General features: G+C 34.9%; 1 protein-coding gene across 1 annotated transcript in view; it reads left to right on the top strand.

Annotated features, from left to right (window-relative positions):
* Positions 1–24,861, top strand: part of dclk2a (doublecortin like kinase 2a) — an 87,619-nt gene that overhangs the window by 40,170 nt on the left and 22,588 nt on the right. The window contains exons 3-6 of the mRNA XM_088916920.1: positions 14,518–14,647; positions 17,119–17,223; positions 19,347–19,397; positions 22,077–22,171. Coding sequence (XP_088773046.1) covers positions 14,518–14,647; positions 17,119–17,223; positions 19,347–19,397; positions 22,077–22,171 — 381 coding nt within the window. The remainder of the gene's footprint in view (positions 1–14,517; positions 14,648–17,118; positions 17,224–19,346; positions 19,398–22,076; positions 22,172–24,861) is intronic.

Genomic DNA, 24,861 nt, shown 5'->3' on the forward strand with positions numbered 1-24,861 from the left:
TAAGCTCATCAATCACTCAATCTAAATATACAGTATTACATCATGTACTTTATGTCCTTGTTGTTTGTTCAAAGAGTTCTATTAAGGTAAATTGTGTGCCTTTTCTAATCTACTGTATGTTGACTGTCCTTTAAAATGTCATTATTCATAAATATCATTCTAGTTCATCGAGTATTGTTTTAATAATTTATGTCAGTAACAGAAGTAGGACTGATTGTCAGGTTCAGTGTTTCCCTTCTCCATTTTATGAAATTTCATTTGCAATTTTTTACTCTATGACTACAGCTCTGATCCTTCATGGCAATTGAAATATCCTGGTTAAAGGCCTATGAACACTTTTTCATACATACAGCTGGTTTAGAGGCTCTGGTGATTTATTAGTTTTAAGCATAATTATTATCTTGATTTTTGATGCTATGCTAAAAAAACTCAGTACTGATGGTGCTCCTTTCATAACCTGAATGAAATCTTAACATTTTAGCTGTGTCTACCTATTTTGTCGGTGGGCTTAAACATTGGTTAGGAAAGCAATTAGCAGTTCCCAACATAATCAATTTCTACTGACAAAATAAGTAACTAATTAATGAAATCATTGATTTGTGTCATTGATAACTAAACTGGAAATATCTATCACATCTGGACTATTTCTTGTAGCTATATGTTTGTTAACATTTTACAGACCATTTCAATCTGTGAGTGTGCTCAGTGTAACAAGTTTATTTTGGGACACTTAAGGGAGGACAAGAATTTATATTGTTTGCATTAAGCTACTGAGCATTTATTACTATATGACAGATTATTTAATTACATGGTTTCTCATATTAATGTCTGCACATTTTTCCATTTGATATTAAATTGTAGTCTGTAATATTTATAATGTCCTACAATTTAAAAACTCATTTAGTGTACTGTAGTACAAAATGTTTCCTTACTAATTGTTTCACATGCATTCTACTTCTATACTGTATAAGAAAATCCTTATTTTTGTAAATATCAGTTTATTTTAGAGTATCAGGTTTCCATTGTCAAATATGTTTTGGGAATTATGATTATAAAATACATCTTTCAACACGAAATCCTTGATTTTATTTAATTACATTGTGTATGTTTATGGTGATTAATTCTGTAATGCATATTTAGCTTTCCTTGTTGTAGTCTGTTTCTATATTTTTTGTTTAGCTAAGCTAAGGATACTTTCAATTATTTCTCTGTATTTTAGACAGAACAAGACATTAGTCACCTTAAGGCATAATGCCAAAGCCAGACTGCAATCCATTTGATTTTAGGCTTCAACAAAACGCAACATGACAGGGTATCTCTGCCATTGGTGACTTTTGTTTGTCTTGTATGCTGAATTTACCTTGCTGGAATAATGTTAAGAAAGGTAAACAGAACAGAGTTTTGAAATACCAAACCTCAATAGCTGAGGAGACTGTGAAGACAGTATACAGTACAGTATCTAAATCTTTTTGTTTATTATATTAACCAGATTTTTTTTCAAGCCAGTCCCTTTTCTCTGTATGCTATAATACTGTATATTGTCATGAAAGAGATGAGTGTTGTGTTTTGTCACATTTTAGAGTTTTTGTTTTTAAGTGAATATTTTAAATATTTTTAACTCAGTCTTGGTTTTCAGGTACTGTAAGTGTTTAGAATTAAGCATATGGCAGCCACTTTATCACCATTGGTACAATATTGTAAGTACCTTTTTTAGTTTATTAGATAGATGTAAGTAAGTTATATCTATGTAAATAAATAGAAGTACAGTTAAGAAGAATTGAAGTATTTAAGAATAGAAGTAACTTAAGATAGGTAGCTGAATGGCCTTTTGTTTGAAACCTTTCTTTTGTTCACGTGTAAAGCCAGGATCCAGTTAAGATGTTATGACTTTCTTTTGCATTTTGAAACGAACTATACAGAAGTTGCATCAGTTGCACTTTTCAAAAGAAATTTGCATTTTCACCTTCGGAAAGTATGGGAAAATATTTTCCTATTTAAATGTTGCTCTTTTAAAATATTCTATTTCAGTGGTTCTCAAACTGTGGTACGCCAGATGACCCTGGAAATTTGTTGTGTGCACTGAAAAGACGGTAATTAAAATTATATAAATTTTTCATCTGTGATTTACTTAATCGGTTTCAGTAAGCTTGAGACGGGTTTTCATATTTTCTATTTTAATAAAATCAGTTTACGTGTCAAATACGCAGCCTACGTATATAGCTACGTCAATACAGCGCGAGCTAATCCTTGAGTGTTCGTACTCCTCTCGAGCTTTCAGAGACACAGTTTAGCGCCACATTCGCCAGCAGAACAAGTGATCGAAAATGAATACCTCGCAAAAATCAAGTATTATGTCATGGCTGAAAAGAATAGACGCAGGGAGTACTGAAGCCAGCTCCGATAGATCACGCACACTCGTTGAGAATGAGGAGGATTATACATCGGCCACTAGGGTTTTACCATATTCGAACATCAAAAAAAAGAGGACATCCTGAGGAACAATCCTATTGCCTTGTCTGGGAAGGGGGTTGGGACGAGAGGGTTTTCAAAATATCCCAGGTTTTATGTTCATTGGTAAAGTAACTGTGATGATGTTTAACTGTGTGAAATGCGCAAGTCCCCTCTGCTGCAATAACAGTATCCTCTGTTTTAATGCCAGATTTGACCAAATCTGTTAATTTGGTTGACGAACTCTGTCCTCGAATTGCCTTTTTGTGCTCGTCTGAGTCAACATGAGCTTGCAAGTCAAGTACACTTTTATATGCCACGGAGACAAAAGTACCAGGCTTAGACACCAAACATTCAGCTTCCCAGTCTTCTCTGCCACTTCGAAAACGAGAAACAAAATAGGGAGCCTTTTGAGGGAATATTTCTGCACTGCACAGACTGATTAAAGACATTGATACTGACACCCAAATTTGCTTTCTCATTACATAATCATACACGTACAGGACGAAAACTGAACTACAACGTAGGTCACGAAGCAAACTAGAGAAGTTAAGAATTTTTCTCTAACTATCTTTAAAAGTTTGGTAATTATTCTTCATAGTGAAAATAATGGGGTCGAAATCCTGGACATTTTTGGATATTTGAAAATTCCCCCCGGACGGAGATATAAGGATCAAAATAGAGAACATGGCCGGAAAAGTCCAGATGTGTGGTAACCCTATCGGCCACTGAAACTAGCTCTGCTGCTGAACCTGACACAGGCAGCACTGCTAGTGTTGGCAAGTGTCGGAAAACGATAAAGGCGGTACAGTCTAAATTGTCTTAAGTGCTCGGTGCTATTTTTATTATATGTGTGTGAGAGTGTATGCAATGTTGGTCATTGAGATTTCCTGTGGTTCCTATGAGAAGATGACTTGTAGGTGGTACTTGGATGCTTTGGTTTAATCAGGGGTGGTACTTGGTCCAAAAAGTTTGAGAACCACTGTTCTAAGATGTTAAAAGATCCTAAGATATTTTATTCTGACCTCATAGTACACATTTGGAATAAAAAAGGGTAGTGGCATGTAATGGAGTTAGTAAGACCTCTGTTGCTGAACAATATGTCAAACCAGCCCTGATGTGATAACTGTAGTACAATCTCTGAAAATTACACCTTACACCTGTTACATGTGAAAACCAATCAACATGTTACTTTCCCTTCAGTAATTTCTCATGTCCCATTTACAGCAGTGAAAAAGGAGTATAGGTTTAGTATTGGCAGAAAAGCTCCAGTTGTCCTAATGCAGAGCTGCAGTAGGTTTCCAAAACAGTATTTCATGATTTGAAGTAACCTGAAATCCATTAGTGAGTAAACTGCTTGAGTATGTTATATCGAGTACGAAATACTGATATATTTCTGTCAAAATACACTTAACTGGTAAGAACAGGTTTAAAATAATACTGTATGTTATTATTTACATACTGTATGCAATATACAGCAAGTGAGGTTGTATGCTTAAACTGAGATGCAAGGTTTTGTAATTATTAATTAATAATTAATATTAATAATAATTAATTACTGAAAGGATTATATGGTTTTAAAGAGTGGATATTGTTGTAAAAAATGTACAGTAAAAGTAATAAAAGTAGGAAAGTATTGTAAAAAATTGCCCACTCTAAGCTTGATCTCAATTTGGGCAATACACTTTCATTTTGAATTTCTTTTTAGTACAAAGGCCTTTGTGTATGGTGCCTTGACCGCCTAAAATTGATGTTCAATTTTAAGAAATTATAATTCATCAAAATGTGCAAAAATGCACATTTTTGTAAAGTGAATATTTTTGATCCAAATGTGAAAGCCCAAATTGAACATTTTTGGTTGAAAGAAGTCAACAAAAAACCTGCAAAGAAAATGAAAATCTTTCTAAATATCCCACTCCCTTTTCACTTTAAAAAAACAACTTCCACATTCTTATTTTTTAATTTGTTTAGTCAAATAAATGTTAATTTAATGGAAATGACTGAAACTAGTCTGAAACTAAACAACTGCTGAAGCCAGTCACTTATGTATCACAATGTTTTCTGATGGATGGATGTGGAAATAATGACATAACGAGTGGTACATTAAATACTTCAAATATTTAATAATAATATAATAATACAAATAATACTTCAAACTTCAAGATCTGACGTAATAATATAGCCAGGAAGTTAGCCTAAACTAATAAAATGGTTGAACCAGCAGTTTCATACAGATTTTTTTAAACACTTGATGTTCACATGCTACGTTTTCCCAATGTAGTAGTAATACGTGTATAATGCTAAGAAGAAGGATGCTATAATGCTTCTTGTGTTTGTCTCAATATGCTAATATTACACAGAAATACCAGCTATTCTTTTTAGTTAATGTGGTCATATTGACAAAGACATTGCTGTCTGGAAAACATTTAAAATTAAAATTAAATTAAAAAAAAACAATTTATACAAATTTACAAGTACATTAAATATGAAAGCCCTCTGTGTCCTTGTAATTCTTAACTATTAAAAACTACACTATTACTGTAGCATGAACAAGGCTATGAAGTCCTCAGTTACTTTCAGAACTGAAACAAATTCACACTGAACTCAGTTTCACTTTCTGTTGAATTAACAAGTAAAACAACTTGCTTAGATATATACGTTATGTTATGTATTTATAATCATCTACCATAACCAAATAAGGAAGTACGTAATTCTGTAGGATAAAACAGCAATTACAGTTTTTTTCTAGATGCGTCATTAAAACCTCTTATATTTTCTTACATATTTTTTAGAAAGTGTAGTTATAACAATGATTGTTTATGTGAATGTTCTATATAATGTTTTACTGAAAAATACAATGAAGCTCATGCAGTATACTGAATAGTGAGGAGAAAAGAATTCCCAGACACCTAATTAACTTCAGTTCTTCATTTTTTTGAGGACAGCTTAGCCATGGAAATCCACATAAGAGCTCTGCAGAAGGATTTCTTTGCCTAAAGATATATACTGTGGGAAATATTAAGGACTTTACATTTCCCTAGTTACAGATGCATTATACCAGGAATCTGTGCTGGTGATGTACTTCTCATCACAAAAGAACTCAGTTCTGATATTGCTGCTGCACAGATGCTGAGAAAAATGTGCCTTTGCTGTGTTTAATAACTATGCACACTGTAGAGTACAGTGTTATCTACTGGTATTCAGCAAGCTGATAAGTCCCAGAAATATCAAAGGTAAGAATTTCAGATTACACAGTGGCTAGATTCTTGCTTTTCCTTGAGAAATACAGAAAACTCTAAATATAAACAAGCTTATCTTTAGAAATTATGCAGCAGATAACAGAATAGAAAAACAACAATGATGAATGTGTCAACACATAAAGAATGTTATGATTTCAGAAGAAGTTCATGTGGATTTGACCTATATAAACATTAATTCTTAAACTCAAAAGCAGTTCAATATTGCAACAGGATTTAAAAAATTAAATGTCACTTCAGTATTTATGGAATCATATTCTTTTCATACATTTTTGTAATAACATCTATACAGTAATTACAATACACACTATACAGTATATTAATTGCTATGTCTATTCCTGTAACTGAGAGATTTTATTTTTCATTGTAAAACTTTTAAATGATTAAAGATAGAAAATGTGTTTCTCTCTTTTTTTACGCAAACAACAGTGCTTTTGTACTGTATGTAGAGCAAGACCAAAAATAATGAAAATGCTTGGTAAAACTGAATCTGAAGTAAATATATGTGTGTACCTTTTAAATAGATTTGTTCTGGCTGTCAGAGGCAAATTTTATTCTGCCGGACTCCACACGTCGAGCAGGTGAAGAGTGCTGGCTGCTGTCGCGCTGCTATGGCAACCGAGTTCTTTCTGAGCATCTTGTTAAGTTATCCTGCAGTGAGCCTGAGCTTCATTTGTATTCAGTGTGTCTCCTACTGCAGGAAGTGGCAGCCCAAAAGTGGCTAATAAGTGTTTGTTCATTCTTAAATGGTAATTTATTCTTTTCTGTAATATAATGATGATTTTTTGCAAAAAAATGTTTTTTAGTCTGCATTTCAATTAAATTTTAACAGCTAAAAGCAAAAAATATATACAGTAGTATAAAATCCAGCAATACAAACAGAATTACAGTACAGATTGTAGTCACAATTGCAGTAATGTTATAGTCAAAGCAATTTAAGACAACCTTAGGGTGTTGATAACCCAACACTTGCCCTCACCAGTGTTTATCCTTCCTCCTCTTATTTAATGTTTAGATCAGCTTTCCATTTGCTTATAACACAGGGATTGTCAAAAGATTAATTAGAAAAAAGCCTTACGCCGATAAGAAGCTTTGAATTACAAACACAAATAGAGACAGTTTTGTATTACCAGCCTAGCACTTTTTAGTTTATTAACCCTGAATGTCTTGCGTTTTAATAAAATATGATGGATTATAGTGTACATCCTAAAGGTATTACTAGTAATTATTTCACTAGCTTTTCTATTTTTTGAAATACAGCTGGTAAACCATTTGAAATAGCTGACCGTGGTTTTTCTTTGTGTCATGGATGCAAATGTCCTTTCTTCTGCCGTCCAAATTAATCCTTTCTCTTTAAGAGCAGTTCTTCATTTCCATAAGTGTGAAGTCAGCACTTGCCTCCAATGTAACTACCTTAGAACCTAGAAACCATTAATAGTTGATCAAGAGCTGAACCAAATAGAATTATTAGTATATATTTAATAGTATAACCAAAGCCTGTATTTTATATATTGTACTACCCAAACTATGTTTTATGAAAACAAACAGAATTGAGTACTTTTTTACTCAATATGTCCATATCGTGATCTTGTGAGACAGAAACCCTGTGAGTGATTGTTCTTATTACCATTAATTTTGTGTCACTGAGTTTAATATTTTGCAGAAGAAAAAAATCAGATTACTGTAGCCTGTAACATATTTAAAATAAAAAAGTATGCAAACTGCAGTACTGTATATATATTGTGCATGCTAAGCAGCAATAGAGAGAAATATTTGGTTGTTAAATATTTTATGTTAAATATTGACTTATTAGAACAAAAACATATAAAAAGGATCATAAATGAGAGGAGGCCCATCTGATAGTAAGGTTCCTAACCTTGTGTCCTGCCTTTCTTTCCGAGTAAGTGCACTGAATTTCCAAAGCAACTGTGCTGATCAGGTCACACCTCTTTGGCGGCTGGTATCGGTCTATCACTGTGCCTTCCTGCCCTTTTCCCCTCACCCCTTTGTGTGTGTGTTCCCTTTCCTGTTGCATTTTTTAAGAGCCTGTAAAATCCATTTGTCTTTCTTTAACAGTGAGGTAGTTTCTAATATGCTTAAGTCATTCATGGAAGACCATTTTTTCGTTTGGGACGTGTCATGCTCATCACCGTGGATGAGCAGCAGGGTGAGCTAGTATTTACGTAGTAATCAGTCCCCTGTCATTCAGTGCCGTTTCCCATGCTAATTAATTTGACAGGAGTCTTGTACCACCTGAAGGCTATTATCCACCACACCCAGCTCAGGTGGGTCAAGACTACATAAACCATGATCTGGTAATACTCCTGAATTCTGTCTTAGAGTTTGCTACTTTCCAAGCTTTACCCCAGATTCTTGAGTTCTCTCTGTATTTACGTCTTGGATTATGAACCCTCCTTTGCCATGACTTTGTTCTCTGGGTTCTCCACTGGTGCTTTGTACTATGTCCCTGGGTTTTGAACTTTGCTTGTCCCTGTTTTTGGCTTTGGACTGTGCTGGATGGATCACACTTGCCTATGCTCGCCTTCTCTGCATCGGCCTGCCTCTGCTGCTTGCTACAAACACTATGCTTTGTGCTCACACAGCAGCATGCCCATGTTATCAGCCTGCTCATTGATTTATGTCACGGAAACCTGTAAATGCTTTATGATCCACAGCAGTGACACATTAGAAGTCATAGAGAAAACATAATATGTATCTCATCATCTTTTGGCTTTGTTGGTCTACTTCTGGATGAAGCCCTTCTCTACATTCTTCCACAAATGTATATCCTGCTATTCTTAGCCAGTTGAACCTGTGTAACTGGTGAACACTTTAGTCCTCCCCTTGTCTAATGCAAATCTATTCTTCTTGCTATGAGTCCACCTCCTTGCCATTTTATAAAAAGATGTCACAAAATCTTGTTTTTGGTTTAATCTATCTTTTTGTATAATCTTTTCATTCCAAAAAGACAAACCTTTCCATGTGTTTCTGTGTAATTTTTTGCATTCATTTTTTCCAGTTAATGTGGTGATCCAAGCAGCACGTTTTAGCAAAGAACCTTACTTAGTCCATTTTAGAATCACATTTAATATTTCCCATGGCAGTCCTTAACATTTTGGGTTAATTTTTTAAGTTCTGAAACTCATAGCTGTATCGCTATTGGGCTTGATGGAAATTTAATTAAATGATATATAATCACATTTTATACTTTCTCAATATTAACTGAAGCTTACAAATTTGTGTTATAAGAATCTGTATGCATGTGGAGAGAGGGGGTGTGGCAAGATAAAACTTATTTTTCATAACAATCTGTTTTTTTGGAATTACCAAATACCTTGATTATGTGGTTCCAAAATAGCAATCAACCTGATATTTATTCAAATTAGAATTTTTTTTTCCATATTTATTTTCCAGAAACCACTTGTAAATCATGTACATATGAATAAGTATTCCATTATTGTGTATTCTAAACAGGGTAGGCTAACCATGTTGATTGTAACCAGTAAAATGTAACTAATGCAAAACTAAGAAATAGCTCAATTATTCATACAAACTATTGTTAGCAATTAGAAGTTCAGGAAATTACAGAACAGGAAATAAAATATTTAAAACAAAGAATAAATAATAGGAGGCACATGAGTTCTTTATTTTCTTTTCTTCTCTTTTCAGCATGGAATAAACCTTTACTTGTTCCTAAACCAGAATATTCCCTTTAATAATCTTTTTCTCAGAACACCTATAACTTGGTAAACACCTCACATTCTGCTCTGTTTAGGCTTTGATAACAGTAGCTCGTAACAATATCATATCAGTTTGTTGTAGTGGGAATGCAGTTTCTCTTAAGAAACTGGTATTCTTAAAATGTCATTACTTTCTTAATATTTTGTTCTCTTTTGAATTTTTTAAGACTTTATTTTGTGAAGTGTAAAAAGAACTCTAAATGCATTACAACAGAGACTATAGTGTTCCATGGCTCAAGATATCCTCTAGCACTCGTTTAGTTTGGACTTAGCAGGAAGAGACATATTTATGGTGCCTTGCAAAAGTATTCAGTATGGATGATTGAATCTTATTGTGTCCCATATTGTGATATTACAAAATAAATTGTACCCATTTCTTCACTTAGTATTGTTACAGCTTTAAGTGACTGAGAAGGTTCTCTTAGATTTTAGATAAAGTTTGTGACACTGGGAAGGGTAAACACTTCTAGCTTCAAAGCAGAGAGGATGTTTGCTGAGGTCTGGGGGTCACTTGAGTAGAAACAATTTTAAAGTTTACCTTAGTATACCTAGGGAAGTTGTGGATTAATGCTTGGCAAGGAGCAGTACAGACGCACACAATATAAGATCACATTAGGAGAAGAGGAAGGAAGAAATGAGGAGTCCAGAGGAGTTGGGACTTGAAGCTTGCGCCAGACGAGAGCCCCTACTTTGATCATCCAAATCAAACCTGACTGGAGCTAAGTATTTGAACCTTGTTAGAGAGAGCATGCCATTCTGTTTTTTTAGGGAACTTGGGTAAAAGATACCTCAATTAGAAACTTATTTTCTGTTTAGGGTGCGTTTTTATGGATAGGGATTATTTTGAGGCATCTGGGGTGCAGAGAGAGAGATTTAACTGCAGGTTACATTGTATTTAGCTAGAAGGCAGCTCATCTCTTGTGTAGGCATATTAAAAGTTAAGTGCTTAGTAGCAGTCTGGGGTTTTCTGGGTGACCAGAATGTTATGCCTCTGAAACTCCTTCTTTGTAAATACTGTACATTAAGTAACTTGTATGTTTTGTTGTGTGTGGTGTAGTTTGTGTCTTGTGTCATTGTAATAAATATTTGTTAACCAAGTGTGCCTGGATTGTTACTCCGCTCAACAAAGCTGTGCCAGAGAACAAAGAATTCACGTGCCTCCAATTATACCAACTGCTTGGGTATATTTCTAGAAATCACAAGTTGGAGGTTATGAATAATTAATTTCACTGATTGACTTATCTGCTCAGTCAGTTCCTGATTTTCACCATTTTCGTAACTCCTCATTTGTAAAAGTATTTTATCTAATCTTGAAAAACTGAAATGTATTGATTGTGCCATACATTGTATGTTTTCAGACCAAGAACACTTGGTCGAATCACCTTTTCAGCAGTTATACTGTAGCTGCAATTCTTTTTGGCTCCGTCTCCACCAACTTTACCACACTGGCTTAGTTTATATACAGTAGGTTTTTCATAGGTTGTCATAGTGATGTCTATATTCAGTACCTATTATTTGCTATATAACAGCTTCACATTTGATTTTCAATTCTTTTGAAAAATAAAACATGATAATAATAATACAGGTAATGTAGTCTGAATATACAGTATACTGTATACAGTACAGCATATACTTGGAAATTCAATAGACAAGGTATCATTTACAGATAAATTCATAACCACTCACTTGAATCCTAAAATCCTTCAGTCCTGCTTTATTGTCTATTTGTTTGGACAGGAATTGGTGTGGCGATAATTACTGTGTAAACAGTTCAGAAATTATTTCTGTCTTGAAAACTGGGGCAGCCTTATTTATTAGATAATGAAATAAAACAAACAAGCTAGATGGGCCGAATGGCCTCCTCTGATTTGCAACCAGTCCCACGTACACAGTAAAATGTGTCATAAATACATTTTACAATAAATAGAATTCAATTGTTTGATTTACCCCTGCCTAATGCTGTTTTACAACTTCTACAGCTTTTGTTTATACTGAGGCACCACCCTGGTATAAATTTTGAAATTTTAGCAGGACCAGAAAAAAAAATCTTGTCTTTGTAAGTTTCTGTTTCTGTCGTAATGTTGACTTCTGAGAGTTACAGATTTTATTTTGTTTCTAACTGCAGATATGAATTATTTGGAATACAATTTTGGGAATCAATGTAATGTATGTTTATTTGGTCATCCCGACATCTTCTCTCTTAATATTTATTTTTGCCTTGGAAGACATTATATTTATTTGTGCTTTTTATCTCATTATGAGAAAACAGCCAGTTACCACCATAGGCTCCATCTGTCAGCTTCACAAGGTGAATTGTGGACCCTGTAGTGCTGCTCTTTGAACAGGGGCACGTTTACTGTATAAGGTCCCATCTGGCCAGTAAATTGTCCAGATCTCCTGGTGTCACTGCAGGAAGAACAGAGTTATCATCATCCAATTTGTTTGGCTGCCCACACTTCCTTAGCTCAGTGTAATCTGCATGAGAACTGTCCGCTGGACAGGCCACTCTTAAAGAGCCAGCTCACATGAATCACTTAAATAGGCAAAAACAGACTCTTTTATATGTTATATACTGGGCCCTGTGCTGAGAATGAGACACTTCTCTGTTTGTGATAAAAATGTGAGGAAAGAGCTGTGAAAAGGGTGCTGATTGCACAGTCTCCTTGGCAACTGAAATGATGCAATGTGGTCTTTCCAGTCATGATTTACTAAGGTGTGTATCTGCTGCTGTTTAATATAATTCATTGTAGACTTCCTTCTTCAGATTTTTAATTTGGATTTTCAGATTTTGTGTTAAGATGATTTAATTTTCAGTGTTTTTATTATATTCCTGAATAAAACACCTTAACTGATTCAAGTGATGATTCATCTGTGCATCTGTTGTGCTCACACCTAATGCAATGCTGTTGTTATGACACTGATTTATTAATCCAAGCATTTGATACATAGATTTAATTTAATTAAGCATTTCTGAAGCTCGGAATCAGTATGCAGCTGAACAATAATTATAAAGCTGTGGGCAGTGATTGGTCTAAGCTTTGTATACAAAGCATACAAACCCATAGACATCTTCAGTCTGACAGGAAAGACAAAGAGCTATAACTCTGTTCATTAGACCCTTTTCATGTATGTATATCTTGCCAAAGACATATCTCATTTTAATTAGAGTCTTTGGGATAATTATTCAATTTAATCCATGGTGTATTAGAGATTTAAGATGTGTAAACACATTATATATACTGTATACTTTATACTATATACTGTATTGGGGCGGAGCAGTGGCTCTGTGGCTAAGGATCTGGAAGGTTGCCAGTTCAAATCCCACGGCCAGCAGAGGAATCCTATTACGTTGGGCTCCTGAGCAAGGCCCTTAACCCCAACTGCTCCAGGGGCGCTGTACAATGGCTGACCCTTTGCTCTGACCCCAAGCTTCTCTTTCCCAGTCTGTGTGCCTGTGTGTCATCATGGAGAGCAAGCTGGGGTATGCGAAAAGACAAATTCCTAATGCAAGAAACTGGATATGGCTAATAAAGTGATCTTATCTTATACAATGTACTGTACATATAGTACTGTCTCAGCTTCTTACAAAATATTGGCGTGTGTATAAAGCAGCTTTTAATGTTCAGTAAATAGCTGCAATTCCAAATCAAGTTGTTTTGAGCCACACAGAAAGGTATAAAAGCACAACCTTGAGAACTCCAATGATGCAGAAAATAATGTAGAGCAATAACTAAACAAAGCAGTTATTGTGAAGCACTATGCAACTGATATGTAACTATTTTAAGTATCATAACAGGAAGTATTCTGCTGTAGGTTTACAGTGTATCTCCATTTACTTATTCAGTAGGTTACAGATGTGTAGATGTTTAGATTGTTTCTTATTATATAAAATGTGAAAAAATGAATGAAGTCATCTGTGGACTTGTGAGGTTTCACCCAGAAATATCCACTGGGAGCAGATGTTCTGCTAACAAGTAATAGTAATTAAGTAGTAGGAATTTCCTGAGTAAGGTTAATTGGTTCCCTACTGCAGAGGTCAGCTCTAGATTTTGTGCAGGAAGTGTGAGCTGGAAAGTGGGTTTCTTTCCATATAAAATCTGAAGTTAGTTCACCAAATACCACAACACCCTAACGGATTAACTTGAGGGAGGTGTACAGCATGTGACCTTTATGTAGTTTAAAGTACTAGTACATTTTCTGTTAATGTCAGGGGATTCCAAGGAGTTCAAATAATGGAGGCACCGTGTTTGGACACTATAGAGTCCAAACATGGTGGTTCAGTTTGGGGCTCTGCATTGGTTTACTGTACTGTGACTGGGATTCCTCAACCAGGAGTTGACGAAGATTCATCTGTGCCAGGAGGGCTTTGATTGACCTGGATATTATCAGCTGGTGTGAGCTGTCACCCCTTAACAGGTTCAGACTCTGGTGTTTGCAATATGAAAGCATGTAGAGGCCGTGAATGGTGATGGCCTTGGTGAAATTGACCACCAAGTCTTCATTGTTCACATGCTAGTGCAAGACCCAAGCTGAATTCATGAACAATTTTCAGCTTCAGTCTGAGGATATAGAAGCGTTATTTTAAGTTACAGTTGCGATGAGGATTGTAACTGATTTAATGGAGTGTTTTAGTTATATTGATGGGTTTGTCACTATGCAGGATTTAAATATGTATTCTGACATTTGGAGTTAGGTAACATATTTGTAAAGATTTATTTAACATTAAACTTAATTTGGTTTTAATCTACTTTATTTGACTTTAAAACAAAATATTCACTTGGATAAACAGTCATACTATTTATTACAGTTGTATTTGATAAATGAACATATACATTTATAATAATTAATATAAATGTTAAATATATGCAAACTAATGGGTTTTTTCAAAGGTCCTGTTTTTCTTTATCTAATACACCACTGAATTCGTATCATACTGAACTAAAATGTAGAAAACAACTCAGAAAATGGAAATACTGGTGATAGAACGAGTATTTATCATTAAGAAAATCAAATTCATATCATATTCCTTTTTTACATGTGATTTTTCCCATTCTGTGTATTTTTCCTCGTAGATCACATGTCTGCAGGACTTTTTTGGGGATGACGATGTTTTCATTGCCTGTGGACCAGAGAAGTACCGTTATGCTCAAGATGACTTTGTTTTGGATCACAGTGGTAAGGCTTCTGCAGCCTTTGTGACTGGTAGGCCTAATTACATTTTAACATGCATGCAGTTGGTCTGTCATTTAAAGTTAAAAAAACTTGTATCTCAGTGTGATGCTAACGCTTCATCTCATCTAATTTCAAAAGGCATTCCATCGTATGCATGTTTGATTTAGGACAGAGGAATGCTGCACAAAGCAACAAAATGAATCACAGGAATGATGATTACAGAATACTTTCTGAAACATGAGATGATACTATTGTGGTATGCTAGGTAAAAAGTACTTTTCTCAGGAACCCTAAACATTTTTTTTTAATTTGTCTACAATTTTAGAGACTTTTCTTATCCATACATTAGCTTCTACATGTTAATCTCCTTGATGTATCTGTTACAAGTCTTGAGGAGAGACACATCCAACACTTAATTTAACTGCTAAATTAGAAGAAATAAAGTCACAGAATACCGTTACAGTAGCTGTAGCTTTTTCGTTATTTACTCCTGAGGGAAAAGTCCATTTCATGAGTGTTACAGATGGTTGTGTCTCAATTCCATGCATCTGTCAAATTCTGTACTAATGTTGGTATTTTCTGATATAAATCTATGGATAATATTTTTTCCCTTTTAGCCATTTTAGTGTATGCAGCTTTGTGTGCATCACATATTTCTTTAAAAAATTGCATTTTACTGTGTTACACAGAATGCATCACAGTGACAGGTTATTTTTCTGCCTTCATTAGAGGATATCGGGATATTTAAATTTCAGTCAGACCATTTGATTATGCTGCTTATTATGAAAACTCAGAGTTTATTTATTTTTGATAAGCTGTATCACAGATGTGTTTGTAAAAATCACTTGGAGGGCTCTTGCAATTTTTAGGCAAGATATGGCCTTTACTATTGAAGTAGCAACAATCAGCGAGTTTTTGTGCGTAAATGAGATTGTTTTCCTGTCTGTATCTGAGTAGATAAAGCTGGAGATTAAATATAATCACAAAACATTCTGGATTTACAGAAACCTAAATTTAGAGAGGCTGAAATATTTTGTTGTGTTAACCTAAGATAACAGTTAACCAATCTAAAATTGTAAGATAAAAAATAACATTTATTTACAATTAAATTCATAAACAAATGCTTTACAGTATTACTGAAAATATATAAATCATCCATTTATTTGTATAGGCTGAAAGATAATCTTTGAATTTGAAAGACAGTATGGTGCCTTTCATATTGTGTGTTTTATTTATATTTGTGATGCTTAGTAAAGACTTAAAAGGACAGCTGTAGTAAAACTGATTTTTTGGTATGGTATGGAGTTCACTCTGTTTCAAAAAACATTTAGTGTCAGTGATGACATAACCTCTTTTGAAGACATAGCTTCTTTTGAATGGAAATAAAAAAAATGCTAGAGCATTATATTTGTATTTTTTTCTTTCATGACCTGGAAATTTTAGATATTTAAAAACGTTTTTTTTTTCAGACAAGAGGGTATACTTCTTCAGATAAAAAAATCACTAATATTAATATCAATCACGATCTCCTCTACCCTTCACTATGTAACTGGCTCTATAATATCAATGAAAATATTTGTCCATTGTCATTAATGAAAAATAATTTTATGTACTATTCAACTAGAGATTAATAAAAAATATATTCATAAACCTTTCAAGGGTGTGTTGTTTACAGTCACTATCACAGTACTATCAATTATATCCCAATTGCTATCACAATGCAGTTCAGTGTGGTGTCTCAGTGTATTATTACTATTGAGTGACCAATAATACCAATACAACAGTACTGAATTTTAAATAACAAAGGCACTGTGAATAAAACTATGAGTGTGTGGGGTTATGGTGCTGGCTGTGCTGCTTCTTTTTGCATGATTCAAATCTTTCTTACAGTGCAGGGAGGTCACAGGAAAATAAAGTACTTCAGTGCTCATGCCCCAATGCTTCGTAAGGAGTAACATCACCCAATAAGAACATACTTTCAGGAATGTTTATTAAGGGGTTAGATACATGTAGCTTTGGCTTAACTATCTTGTCTAAGGGACAAGCACCTGACCATATAATGAGGAGGCTGACCCTCATGCAGAACGAGAAGTTAAGCAAGGGTTACCTGCAAAGGTAGAGACGGAAGGATAGAAGAAGGGAAAGAGGAGAAAGATAAATGCAATCAAGGTTACAATAGTATTTTATGTTTTTTCTGGAAGTGAAATCAGAGAGAATTAGGAATTAGAGAAACAGAAATGTGGGAGACCTTGGGTGCTGTCATCCCTCCTGAAAGTTTTTACTATTTATTTACAACTATTTATTCATCAGTATAACTCCTCTCTCCTTCCTAATGTCAAAACACTGTCTGGACTTCATCCCAGAGTGGTGACAGTAAAATGGGTAACAGTCGAATTGCACCCTTGATGAAAAAATAAAGATGGCAGCTCAGATGCATGGGTATATGAGTTTTGAGCAGAGAAGTGTGATCCCGGCTGAGTGAAAATCCGTTGTTTTTGCAGAGTGCCGGGTGATGAAATCTCCGTACGCACGTTCTACTACTCCTGGACGGCAGTCAGGATCCAAGAGCCCCGGGCTTTCCAGACGCAGCAAGTCACCTGCTTCAGGTAGAGCACCCAACCCACAGGGGATGACTTCAGCCCAGACAAAGTGCAGCTTGGTCAAAACTGCTTAGTTAGGCTCTTATATTAGATCAACATAATATAATGTTAGGTCTATATTTACAAAACATTAGGGCTACATTTACAAAACACAGGGATTTACCTTCGATTAAAATTAACAAAAATGTAACAGGGCTCCTCCTAATGGGTGTATGTTTTTACCTACATTTTAAAATAACTAGTGCTAAATTTAAATCCGAACGCACCATCACAGCATGCACATTAAAGATTCATTTACTCTGAACAAAACTTTGTGTTTGGTGAAGGTTTGTTTTCATTCTTTTCATTTTTTTTCTCAAAATAAGCACAGTTTCTGTCTATGATGAAGAATCCTCTGATAGCAATTTATCTCTATAGTTTATGATTTTGCTTTTCTTGCAAAGATCTCACTAGTATTTTTATTTTACCATCCATCAGTAACTACAGTTGTAGATTTAAAGAAAGCTATATACAGAACCATATTCCTTAAATGTATCACTTAAATCGCTTATTATATCACTTAAATCTCTTCATACCAGTTATTATTAATGCAATACTAAGCAGTAAACCATTTTTATGAGTATTTATGTGCTTTAAAAATGTTAGTGCTCTCATCTCACAAATTCTACACTTCCTGACTATGAAATGACAAAGGGTGTGAAATGTGTGCTTTTGAGTTTTTACATGCAGAGGAGTGCTGGAATAAAATATACACTACATTAGCTGTTTCAAAATGTCAGCGCTGAGCGCTGAGAGACCACACTGAACTGCAACGCAATAAAAGGCAGATAGAATATGCTACAGTATGTGAATCCTGCTGGCAGGAATGAAAGATGAATTTGCAAGTTTCTTGAGGGTAAAACATCTGCCATTACCAGATTCCATGAGTGCCACCAGCAGAGAAGAAGCACCTGTGTGATTTGATGTGAGTAATGACCCTGAACTAAATTGGACAGATTCAGAGGGAATTCCTGAGGGAACATGTTCACACTGCTGTGTCTGTGCTATAGGGAGTCAAGGAACAATTCCCATGTGCCTAATTACATTACATCAAGCACCCCAGAAATGGTAGGATCAGAACTGAACTTTACTGTGAACTGCATGAGTGCAGTTTACACATCTAAATCATGGATTGCATCCCTGTGAATAGTCACAGAGGGGAGAGCATTCTGATTAATCCTATTGCTGTATTTCACTTGGCAATGGTGGAGCACAGAAAGACCGTCACTTCGCAATGTTACTCTGACCACATATAACTCAGACTATATAAAAAGAATCATTTAATACTTTTTGCCACTTTGCAATTTGCATTCTTAATCAATGTTGTATACTAGCCTGCTTTATCACTGGGATCTAAACTATCACGTTCCTGTGAGATAGGGTAAATATATTTGTGAAGGCCAGCCAACACCACATAATGTTGCTGACATGACAGTTGCTTTACAGATTGATTGGAGGAATAACCCTAGTGATCTGTGTGAGGTGTCTCAGCTGAAGTGTCTGTCTCATGTTTGAGCGCAAGCAAATGGAGGGCACAGACCACGTTTTGATTTGAAACAACAATGTTATGTCTCCATAAGAGAGTGGCTGTTGCTTTAAGGGATTTTATTGGTTTGAGACTGCACCTGTGTGGCACAAAACCTTCTAGTCATAGTCAGAGACACAGTGTTAATTTAATTAAATGTCATTACTCTTTCAGAATTCTCCTAGCTCTTTTCCAGTTTATTTAATGTGTTTTTAAAATACAAAGTTCTATACTCACACAGCTACAGTACAAGTAAATATGGTTTGCTTTCTAATCTACAAAACAACTATATTTAAGGAAAGATTAATTTGAAACATCATGGTACAGCCCACACCCTTGGACTATTGTCTCTTTTGCATTAACCTAAATGAGAAGAAGTGCAATTTTAATTAAACTGCTTAAATTATCTTGATGCAGAAAAATACAGTAGAATGTTGTGAATTTAGAAAAGCAGGCTGGTTGAAACCTTGATCATCTGATTCCAGATCTGAGTGGTTTTCATATTCACCATTCTCTCCCCTGCTGTCTCCCTCCTTTTTATGCTGTCTTGTCTGATTGAATTTAGTAAGAAGAGCTGGACACTACTCAACAAGTTATTCTCCAGTCAAATCTCCAGGTGAGCTTCTTTCATCTGCTCTGACGAGACCATTTCAAGCACTTCTCATAGTCTGTGTACTAACCTGAATTTGGTATATCATTGTCTTCTTCTCTGCACCTCATATTCGCTACTGGCTTTGATTCAATTTACTTTAGATGCTAATTTTTTTAATATGTCAATAACTATGTTAACTAATTTGACTCTCTCTGTCAGAGATCTACATAAAGCCCAGTAGTACCAGATAATTCAGCATAAACGTTTGCCTGCATTTCATAGGCTTTCTAGTTAAATCTCAAATTAAAACACAACTTTGGACCTTGTTTTCAATAACTTTTGAAATGTCAATATTTTTTAATTATTAACTACTTAACTATATCAGTAATATTCTCGTTGAAGTTGTGATCTAATCATGATGAAGCATTATAAGGTCACTAGATGTTCTTGTAGAGCAATGTTGTTTGTTCTTTAAATGCAGTCTTTAAATGTAAGAAATTAAGCAAATACAAATTACCCACACAAATACATTTTTAAATAATGGCCATTTTATCAGAAGACGTCTGTAATAGAATAAATGAATATCAATATTTTGGGGGATTTGTGTAGGATAGTGATATTCCCTGCTGAGCACAAAGAGTATAGTGTCATTCTAATTGAAGTGGACCTGATCATATTTCTAACAGGAAAATTATTTTTGAAAAAATGGCATGATATTCTCTAGTAGAGCATATAAGAGAATATTTTAATCAAGAAAATCTTAAAAATACGTATTAATAGAGCCTTAACACAAACAAAAAGATATATTGTTGTGTGATTTTTATGCTATACTGTATATACAGTAAATTCTGTCCTCTCTATAAAAGAAGGTTATACAGTAATACCCATATGATAATAATTTTACCAATATAAATGTATTATGGTGAGCTGGATGTACACTCTTCTCTCCAAAAATATTTTTGTGCACATCAAAATAATGACAGGTTATAATAAAAAATGTTTTTGGAGTAGATCAAGTGTCATCTTAATACTTTTACTCATACTGTATTTGTTGGACCGTACCTCAAATATTCTGTCCGTTATTCTTTTTCTTTTTTGTACATCCAAGTTTCTTAAACACGGTATTAAAGAGACTTTGTTATTTAAAGTGAGCTTTTTTATTTTTTTATTTTTCTGCTTCTTCTTTTTATTATTATTATTATTATTATTATTTGAACTACTTGGGGTTTTGGGGTTCTGTTTCAGCCAGGAGAAATGCCCTTGATTACGTTAAGAGCAAGGCACTCCAGACTTCAAAGCTTGGCACAGGCTCTCCAGCTTCAGCTATTTTTGACATTGTTTTTGGCTGCCATCCAGACCTTGACATGTATGTGTCTAATCTCCCAAGAGCTAAAGACTATTCAGAGGCAAGATTTAAAATACAAGAGTTACCCAATTTAAAATGTCTCCTATCTGCTAGTCCTAAATTATTTTTAAACATTTTTATCAATTTTTGTCCTTTTTTACCAAAGATGGAAAGTTCATTCTTACTGTAGGGATTTCCCTTGTAGTTGAAATGTACTGTATATACAGTACTGTACCTGTATGTTTATCTGTCCTTTAGCCAAAAGAGCATGGAATTTACAGTATAAGCTCTGCAGACAGCCTGTCCACCATTGTACCAGATGATCTTTGCCTTAAATGTAAAAGTGTGGTCTTGGCACGCTGCCCCGTTTAAAAGGAAATTTTACACATCGAAACTGCTTTACCAGTGAATTAAAAGAAGTCTTAACCTGCTTTATCCACAGAAGAATTCCCACTGGAGTTCAGTTGTTTAGATAGACATGGATCAGATCACAACATGCTTTCAGAAAATAAAGCATGACAAAATTTGCTTCGATTTTGTCTTTTGAAAGAACAGAGCTCATGGATTTCCAATGCCCTTTATGAGTAAAAAATTAATTCAGCTGTTATTTTGATTTTATATATGTTTCCCATTTTTTCTGTATTTTATTTTTCTGTTTCCTTTTTTGGTACATGTGAAAAAGGGGATATGGTTAATGTTATATAATGAATTACTATATAAACATTCAGTTTGAGCTTTCAAGCATAAAAAGTATACACTTTATAAAAAAAATGTGTATATTAAACATAATTTAAGATTTAGCAGAATGGGATGAAATTAAAAGGGACTAAATAAGTTTGCAAGACACTATGTCTTTTTCATACATAGCATATGCATATGAGCATGCATAAATATACAGTGTCATATGCACTGTTTGACCTCTTTTGCTGCTGTTTTTAGCAAGAATACATTAGTTTAGTAGTTTAACACATTACCCAGGTTTAGTTTTTTCTAAGTCCCTGATAACAATCCCCAAGTATACTACTACAGATGAATACCTCTTCAACTGATAATTTTAGTCATAATTAAGTTCCTTTACCTTGAAAGTAGTAGAAATAAGGCATATTTTTCTGTTTACTCGGTTCAGTTTTTTTGTTTTTTTTAATGAATGGGTGCTACATTTGCAATTTTCCAGTCAAGGGATATTGCCCCTGTCCTGAATATTATCCTCCCTAAGAAGAATTTAGAGGAGAAGTCAGCATTGATCTTCGGTAACAACTGCACTGTACACTGATATTCCCTTATTTGTAGACTCTTGTGGGGTTGCTCTGTTGTCTCACTTGACATGTCTTCTTATGGCAATTTCCTCTCTTGACTAGTAAATGGCACTCCTGGAAGCCAGATGTCAACACCGAAGTCAACCAAATCCTCCAGCTCCTCTCCAACTAGTCCTGGAAGCCTTCGCAGCCTCAAAGTAAGGTTTCGCATAAAGAAGATTAGTAAACATTTCTCATGAAGTAAACACAACTGATAAATGCATCTCCTAAGAATTGTTTTGTTTTTAATAAATTCAAATCAGTTGTACCCTCTTGTTTCTGTTAAAGTCATTTAAAGTATAGTATTTAGCACTTTATTTTGAAAAAACAAAAGTATTGGGACAATTGGCTGACAGGTGTCTCTAGTTGGTCAGGTGTTTGTTGTTAGGTAATTACTGTAGGCTCATGTGAACTGTGAACTGTGAACTCTACCAGCCTGTCTCACTTTGACTTCAATGTTTAGAGTCTGTAATTTTAAAGTCAAAGTGAAAGCTATATAATTTTTATTTTAAGGAAAGGCGGGTAATATTGAAGCTGAAAGAAGAGAAAAGCCCAAACAGGATCAAAGCATAGGTGTTGGGCATATCAAAATCACTTGTAATATACTGTACTAAAGAAGAATAAAACACAGGTATCATAACCAACTAGTCAAGACCAGGTCAGCCAAGAAAAACATTTGCAAATCCTGACAGAAAACATATTTAAACTGTCAAGGAAAACCCTAAAATGTATATCAGTGAAATCACCTACCACCTCAAGAATGCAAAGGTGTGGTATCAAAATCTACATATTGCAGCATTACCAAGGTTATAAGATACAGTATAAATTCTCCTCAGTACCAAGCATAGAAAAGCCTGATTAGAATTTGCTCAGATATGCAAAAAATAAGTTTTGGAACAAAATCTGATGGACAATTGAGGCCAAGATAAAACTTTACCAAGATGATGGAAATGTTAAAATGAGGAAAAAGAAAGAACTCCATATGCTCCATAGAACACTGCTCCATCACCTGTGAAGCATGGTTTTGGTGATGTAAAGGCCTTGGCATACATGGCCGCCTCTGGAACTGATTCACTCATGTCTATTGCTGATGTAACTAATGAAGACAGCAACCAAATTAATTCTGATGTTTGTAACCACACTTTATCAGCTTAGGTATAACAAAATGCTTCCATACATTAATGGCTAGTGTTTTAACATACAGTTACAGCAATGCAATGACCAAGCACAGGAAAAGGTAAAGAGAAAGTTCTTTTCAGAATGAAATAAACCTTTACCCTTTGCAGCCTACGCGTGCTAATGCAGCTGCCTACTTGAGCTTGTTCAATGACTTAGCACATACAACTGTCTATTTTCTCCTGTAATCAAGGAGCTCATCAGGAAAATCTTAGACTAATCTTAGACTGACCAAGTAAATCTCCCAATTTTATTCAACTGAGCAAGTTGTAGTGTTGTATTTACAGGCACAATTTATTAATTGTGACAGTAAATCACATGAGCTTTTTCTTGGCTGGTATGAATCTTGTTGATCAGTTTCATGTAAAAACTCAATATTCAGATACTTGCAGACAAGTAAATACCTTTACTTAGATTAATTCAATTGGTATCTAAAGGTGTTTAGAATAACAGTTGAATTCTCGAGATCAATAGCATCCCCTGCACAGTAAGAGAAAGGAACAGCTGATGTGTATGTGTCAAAGAGATATCCAATCTGTGGTCTGCTGGCCCGAAGCCAGCCAGTCAACCAATGCAGTGTCAGAAAGTTAGGGAGAGAGAAAGTCCAGCTGTGGCCTCATGCTGACAGTCAGTTCTCTTCAGTAGGACTCCTGGTTAGCTTTGAGCTGAGAATGGATGAGAAGTTTGTGCACAAGGTTGACTGTCTGGTCCTAGCGAGTCACCATTGGGGGATAAACTTGGTTTGCTCATGGTGTAGCAGCTAATTTTGGTATATACAGGCATGTTGACCATAGACCAGCTGTAATGTTCAGGTGATCGAGTGAACACACGCCGGTCAAAAGTTCTAGCTGCAGGCTGGAGTTTAACTGAAAAAAATATGGTGGTGACTGGACATCAATGCTGTAGAAAAATAGTCAGAATGCCCCTTGGATAGACAAAACTCAAACTGGCTGCAGCAAAGGCTTGAAAAGCCTCTCCAATAATTATGCAAAGAGTTTTGGTGATCTCATGGGCCACAGATTTCATGCATGCTTCAAAGGCTTTTATACTCTGAAATGCAATTATAGTGAATACTGACATACAGAATGCAAGATTATGACCAAACTTGTCAAAGAAGAACAATGCCCAGTCTAAGCAAATGCTTTGTTTCAGTTAGAATTAAACTGTGACAAAGCAGTTTAATTCTATCATGGACTATGATAAGCTTGTTTTCTCTCTGTCGTAGGCTGTCTGAAATAGATGTGGTCAGCTCTTGGCTCTCTATAGAGCCTCTTCTATTTTAATACCTGTTAATAGACTGTAAACCCCTCAGGACAGAAAGCAGTACAATCACCCTAACATCCTTTATTTCAGTAATATGCATCAATCTGAACACAGATTAAAATGATTCGTACTGTACAACTTGTTTGCCGATAAATGATTTGTAAACGAATGGCAATAGCCTCTTTTAAAAACATTGCCAAAAATGATAAGTGAGATAATTGCCAATAATTACTGAGTGAGTTGCAGATGATATCTGATGATCTGATGATGCAGATGATATAGAAAAAAAGGGTGATAACTGCAAGTAAAAAAGCTAAGGGAACAATTTCAGATTTTAATGTTTCATTTATGTTTATGTGTGACAGTGAAACAGAGAATTACCGAATTTACACAACGTATAGACAGTGGG

Source organism: Atractosteus spatula, chromosome 1 (assembly GCF_055471065.1).
Source record: "Atractosteus spatula isolate fAtrSpa1 chromosome 1, fAtrSpa1.hap1, whole genome shotgun sequence".
Taxonomy (NCBI): domain Eukaryota; kingdom Metazoa; phylum Chordata; class Actinopteri; order Semionotiformes; family Lepisosteidae; genus Atractosteus; species Atractosteus spatula.